At 45.2% G+C, this 6,790-nt stretch overlaps 1 protein-coding gene across 1 annotated transcript in view; it reads left to right on the top strand.

The window, feature by feature from the left end:
* The window catches only part of LOC112069865 (transcription factor SOX-6-like), a 259,626-nt gene that overhangs the window by 67,359 nt on the left and 185,477 nt on the right, over positions 1-6,790 (top strand). Inside the window, 3 exon segments of the mRNA XM_024137247.2 lie at positions 5,385-5,413; positions 5,416-5,577; positions 5,580-5,620. Coding sequence (XP_023993015.2) covers positions 5,385-5,413; positions 5,416-5,577; positions 5,580-5,620 — 232 coding nt within the window.

The raw sequence follows: 6,790 nt of genomic DNA, 5'->3' as shown, positions 1-6,790 counted from the left end.
TAGTGTGTGGTGTGTGTGTGTTGATGAGAGAGTGTGTTGGTGTCTGTGTGAGAGAGAGAGAGGAGAGTGTGTGTGTGTGTGTTTGTGTGATGAGAGAAGATGTGTGTGTGTGTGTCTGTGTGAGAGAGAGAGAGTGTGTGTTACCCTCTGGCTCCTGTGAACTGAGAGGTGTATGCCATCCAGCGCTGAAGTTGTCTCTCTTGGATCGGAGGAAGAGGGGCAGTGGCGGAGGGGGCCATCGGTGGAGACGAGCGGCTCAGTTTTGTAAGTGTGTGCTCCTCGACCCTTCACTGGTAGACAGGACAGAGACAGACAGAGCCACTTCAGCACTCCACACCTGCATCGGCCTTTCTGTTGTCAGGCTCTTGCCTAGCAGCTAGCAAGGGGGGGCAGGACACCAACCAGGCTGTCTAACTAATCCACTGCACAAGTGTTTAAAGTGAGACGGAAGACGGCTCCTCCAACAGGGATATTATTGCAAATATTTACTGTGCAAAGTAATTATGGATGCTGTGCTCTATATGCTAAAGTGTGCACTGAGAGGCTTGCTTAATTTACTCTGGGGGCTGTTCTTTTTGAAGTGTGGGTTTTAGACGGAGTAACTACGTTGGTATCTAATAGCGAAAGCATCAGGAGAGTGAGTGAAGTGGGGATGAAGTGCTTGTGTAATTGAGTGACTTTTGAAGGGAAGGTCAACATTTATTATAGAGGAACAACTCTCCCAGCTACGTTGTTAGGGTGTAGTGGTATTTCCCCAGCCATTGCAATATTTTATATCATTACCACTAATTACTTCGTCCACTTGAATTTTTCTCCTTGATACATTTTATATTATTGTGTCTGAAATTTATCATGGAAGTGAGATGTTCATTTAACTTTTAATTGAACATCTATATATATATATATTTTTTTTAAAGCTATAATGTCTAGCACATCCATTCGTTTGTAGAATCCATAAAATCTAAATAATGTAAAATAAATCTGATTATCATAAATAAACTGTGAAATAGATTCAAAGAAGAATATGAGTTCACGTCTCATCATCTCATACAGTAGATGAGTTTTATCTTCAAATATCTTGTAAACGTTTTAGAATTATACAGTAAGAAGTAAGAGTTCCTTCTCATCGGTTTTTCGTTTACTGGGTCTCATAGGTAGTGTATTAGCGGCTGTGTGGAATGTGTGTGTGTGTGTGTGGTGTGTGTGTGTGTGATGTGTGTGTTGTGTGTGTCGTGTGTGTGTGTTGTGTGTGTGTGTTGTTATGGTGTGTTGTGTGTGTTGTGTGTGTGTGTGTGTGTGTGTGTGAATGTGTGTTGTACGCTAGTTGTGTGTGATGTGGCTGTGTAGTGTGTCGTCGATGTGACCAGTGTGCAGTCGGACATCCTGTGTGTGTGCGCTTACACCACGCATTTATATAAGAGAGTACAGCGAGATGGTTCGGTTTAGAATTAGCGCAACATCATGTTTTATAAGGGTGTCTACTGCCTCATGGCGTGCCTGTTTTCATTACTTAAAAGCACTCTCCCTTATGTCATCATATCGGTGACATTTCAGGGAATCGATTGCTGAGAAAACAACTTTAATTCACTTTAGGCAATGAACAGCCTAGGAACAGTGGGTTAACTGCCTTGTTCTAGGGGAGAACAACAGGATTTTTTACGCCTTTGTCCACTCTGGGGGTTCGATTTCTAGCAGCCGTTTGCGGTTTACGGCCCTCAAGAGCTGTCTTAACCACTAGGCTACTCGCGGGCCCTGTTACGTGCTTGCACGATTCTTGCCATTTCCCTTTCATACCCTCTTCTCATCAACAAGCTGTTTTTCGACAATACGAGGACTTGGAGGTTGTCGCGTGATGGAACATTATCAGTAGCAACAATTCATGACTCAAAGCATTCCAGGCCATATGAGCCTTCACTCCTAATCCTTTAAATGTAAGCAGTATTGTCAGCTATATATAGACCCTTTCTCTCTTTCACGTTTTCCTCTTTCTTTCCTCTGCAAAGTCACTGGGGCTTTGTCTGGGAGAAGGCAGGCAACATGTCATGCTCTTATTGATTCGTTTGGTTTGTTAGCTGTCCATTGTTATTGTGTAATCAAGCATGAGGGGAGACGGCTTGTCAAGAATTCACGCCAGAGAGGCTTCTTCAGTTTGCCATATTCTCACTGCTCAATGTACACAAAGGCACATATTGGGCTTCATTACTAGAGAAACACATTACATTAYTGATAAGAGTAAAGGAATAGCAGCAGTGCAGAATGCAGTGTAGTTAGAATGCAATGTATAAACGGGTTGTTTTGTTGAGACTTTTTTATGAGTGTCTCACCAGAGCCTTGGATACTCTGTTATTCAATGTTTCACAATCCCCACTGTCGACCTGGACCCCAGCTGCTCTCCTACTCTATGAAACACCTTATGTTTTATTGTTTCATTCAAACAATTCTGGAATCAAACGCTMACGTTGTTTRCYATTRTATCCCAGCATAGGCTTTGGGGACTATATAATATACATATTGTTGCCCTCTGACATTTTCTGAGACTTATTGCAATATCCCTCCCTCTCTCTCCCTTCAATAATGAGAGCTGGTATTGTATAGGGCCTCTGAGAGGTTGGGGGGTGGGGCACCCTCGCTCTGTGCTCTCTTTAGCTGAGCGCAGCCCTCCCAGCTCTGCTAATAAATTATTAACCCACTGACAAATACTGTTACGGAGCCTGCCGCAGATCTGTTGCATTTTCTAACAAGATTGCTGTAGACACATGTTACAGGAGGATGGAGTCAGCCCTGTTCACTCTGTCTCTCTCACGCCTCAGCAGCTTGACTGATGGCTGGAGACCGGGGTAAAAGTGCCTGAGAGACTGAATATTTTAGTGGTAAAATAATACCACTTGATTTACTGTGTCATACAAAATAAGTGCTTTGTTTCACTCTCGCACTCCATTGAAGACRGGAGCTTGTTGTGCTGGAGGCCCGGGCTTTTTGGATGCATGAATAAAAAATGTGTCGGAATCTCCTAACTCGAGCCCACCCCCCTCCCCCTTCTCAAACCTCTCTCCACCCCCATCTTCCTCACAGCACACCATCACTCTCAACATGCAAGTTCTGAACTTTGCTCTGAATTTAGATTTCCAATGAACACTCTCAATTTCGAGACCATGTTCTATTTGATATTTTTATTTATTTTATTTCACCTTTATTTAACCAGGTAGGCCAGTTGAGAATAAGTTCTCATATAATTACAGGAAACTATTTATTGTCTGATTAAAATTGAGAGCTGGGTCTCTCTAGAGAAAACAGAAGACATCACAGGCCGGTCTGAGAGAGAGTGAGGCTCCTTCCCTCCCAGCACTATGGTACCTGACAGACTGGCCCTGTTGACACAGCTGCTGGGGCCTGGGTGATTAACGTGGCCTTCCATTTTCACCCTAACCACCACCAAAAATACTGATCTATAACTACGTGCCTCTGTNTGTGTGTGTGTGTGTGTGTGTGTGTGTGTGTGTGCGCCTGCCTGTAAGACTTGGATGTCCTAATACGTATATGTGTTTTCAACACTCTTTATTGTAATGCCTTGTGAAATACAGTAATGTGCTGGCTCTGAACTCAGTTATTGAACTGTATTTAACAATTCACATTGAGAGTGCCAGTCTGCTCTGCTGTTCAGCGCGGTGTGTGTAAAAGGATGGCACGGCTTCAAGTGAACTAGTCATTCTTTAGTGGAGCTGAGGCTGCTGAGCGCTGGCGGGCCTAACAGCGGCATGCGATGTGCACAATCCTCACGTACGGGGAGGAAGCACCTAGACTCTTGATCAGATTAATCTCACCCTGTGTCAAATTTGTTTTGAGCCCTCTGTGAATCCCATGCCATACATTTGGCAGAGTCTGGTGAGGTACGGTGGAGTCTGTCTGTCTGTCTCATGGTCCTCCCAGCAGGCAGCACAAGGACACGATCACACCACAGCCCTTGACCTAGAATACCAACCTCTCTGTCTCCTTCCTCCAGCCCATAGCCYAGTAGCTAAGGGGGTGGTTAAACCTCTGCCACAGTGACCCTGTGGAAGAGAGGATAATGGGCCAGATTTCTCACACCTTGAGCTCCCCTCCCTGTCTCTCCCTGTCTTCCCCTGCAAATCCCTGCCTCTCCCTGGCATAGAAGATGCTACAGCAGAGATGAGACCTAGACTTGAGTCTCACATGCTGTTTTCATTGTTAAATACCCAGCAGCTTAGATAGAGGCAGATCAGGGGCATGGGAAAAGAAAATGACCAGTAAATATGGACTGGCTCCTTTTCCCCACTTCAGATCAGTAGTAATGCCATATTATTATCTCATTAATACCAATCACAAAATTCGATTTTCTGGCACAGTATTCATTTCAGTAATTGTAGGTCACAGCATGAGGGTGGCGTTATTAATTGTAAGAACAGGCTAAATTAGCTGTAAAATTCTATGACTGGAAATGTTAAGCTACATGAAAAAATGAAACACTGTTAGCATTTGTTTTCTTTGCACCTGATATGTCAAGTGCACTCTTCACTGTAATATTCATGAAAGTGTGTGACAGATTTGTAAATTCTGTCTTCCACTGCCAGGATCGGATTTCCAAGCTGCTTAAGTAGGATTTATTGGCCTGGAGAAATAGTGTAGCACTGAAAAGGTAATCGTTTGCTAATTTGGAGAGTGGAAGTAAAAAGGAAGCAGCTTGGGGTTGTGTTGTGTTTGGTGGCAGGATCATTCTGTCAACTGTTCAATTCAATCAATTCAGGCTCTTCTGTTAATTAAGAAGAGGACAAGTACATTACTTTGACTCGTCATCTCTTATAATTGTTTATCATAAACAAAAGCGTTTAAGGCATTATCTGAATTTGGAGCGCTAGAGAGTAGTGTTGTCATGTTTAACTTTATCTAGGGTCATTATTGACTGGGGCTTGACTGGGACACTATCTGGGCTGTTAGAGCTTTAATGAGAGTGTGTTATGTGGTATAGTAACCCTCTTAGCAGCCTAATCATTGGCTGGGGGGAGGGGGAGGGAGGTTGGGCCTGGCCCAGACACAGGCACCGCTCCAGCCTCATCTCCACCTCATCTCCACCATTTACATGAAACAAAGGATTAGGAGAAGCCCCATGGCCTGCTCTCACACCTCCTCAGCAGGCCACATGACCATTGATAGGATCTCTCCAACTTTGACTCAGGTCCAACATTGTTTTTCAGGGCACCAACAGGTGTAGGTTGATGTGAGGATGGTGAAACATCCAGCAAACCTGTCGTAAATACATTTTGACATCACGTGTTTTGTCGTCCCGGTGTCATAAAACTGTCTGACGTTTAACTATGTGGCTTTGAAGTTTTCTGACCGTTGTCCTATTCTCTTTCTCTCTTCCACAGCAGAATAATGTCTTCCAAGCAAGCCACCTCTCGTTTGCCTCCGTCGCCGATGGGGAGGAAGCCATGAGTCAGGACCACCTGTCCTGGGATAAGGAGGAGAGTGCGGAGGCCCACGGGAGCCCCAGCTGCCCCTGCAGCCTGCTCCACAGCAAGGGCTCCATGGACGAACTGCAGCCCCTCAGCAGTGTCCTCCAGAGAGTGACTGGGACAGCATGGTGTCAGCCCAGCAGCGCATGGTGGAGACACCACCCAGTAGACCAGTAGACCAGTTGACTAGTAGACATATTACATTTACTAAAAAAGACTAATTCCTAGAAAACATACATCCCAAAGAATGAAGAGTAATATGTCTTAGCAGGTTTTTTGTGGATCTATCTGATATAGGGTCTATAGCTAGCTGCCTTATGCTGTAATACTCAGTGTCTACTGTAATGACTCAGTGTACCCTTCACTATTTACTGTAGGTGACAGGCAAGCCATCAGAAGGTTCAGAGGGTACCATATTATTGTCTCTGTACAACAGTCTGTTTTCAAACGTTGTCAGGGGTGAGGTAGATTCCAGACAATGTTGTGTATGTTCCGTTGGTGACCTTCACCATTATGACTTTCACCAGTGTCTAGCCTCTGAGTGTGAGTAAGCCTGACACACACACACACACACACACACACACACACCACACACACACACACACACACACACACACACACACACACACACACACACACCACACACACACACACGCACACGCACACGCACGCACACACACGCACACGCACGCACACACACACACACACAACTGTCTTGTCACTATGCCCTAGCAGAGAGGAATTTCTCCGACAAGGACACGGTCACAACAGAGCCCTCGGAACAATTTCAATGAAGACTTAAGACCATGCGTTCTGCCAAGCACTTGTCTTTGAAGTCTAAGCTCTCACGAGTGTCTTGAGATCCTCCCCACTCTAAAAGAAGAGCACAACAACGTATTGAGTTGCATTTTAACGTCACACACAGATTTGATGAAACTATAAATAGGGAGACAATACAACAGTGGAACAAAGTCTCTGAGAGGGTATCTGTTCTAGAGGGCCTGCCCGGGCCCCTCAGCCCCCAAGGCCGCCTGACTCCCTCACTAGAGGCTCTCTCTGGACCAGGATGCACTGGGGCCAAGATACAGGCTCAACAGCCACCCATTGTTCTGTGCTTGTAAAAGGGAACTCTTCACATGCCCAGCCCCTCCCTCCTCCTCCCAGCCATGGGTACTGTCTCTAATACTGTGAAGCCGTAGGGATCCTGGGACCCTCAGATAGGCAGCACCAAACCAACTATAATCAACTACATGTTATTATTAGGCTGAACAGGCCTAGAGATATCAACAGTAAAACGTGTATTACACTACACAGCATCC

The sequence above is a fragment of the Salvelinus sp. IW2-2015 genome, unplaced genomic scaffold (assembly GCF_002910315.2).
Source record: "Salvelinus sp. IW2-2015 unplaced genomic scaffold, ASM291031v2 Un_scaffold1137, whole genome shotgun sequence".
Taxonomy (NCBI): Eukaryota; Metazoa; Chordata; class Actinopteri; order Salmoniformes; family Salmonidae; genus Salvelinus; species Salvelinus sp. IW2-2015.
Note: the sequence above shows the minus strand (reverse complement) of the source record. Positions and strands in the feature narration are given on the sequence as shown.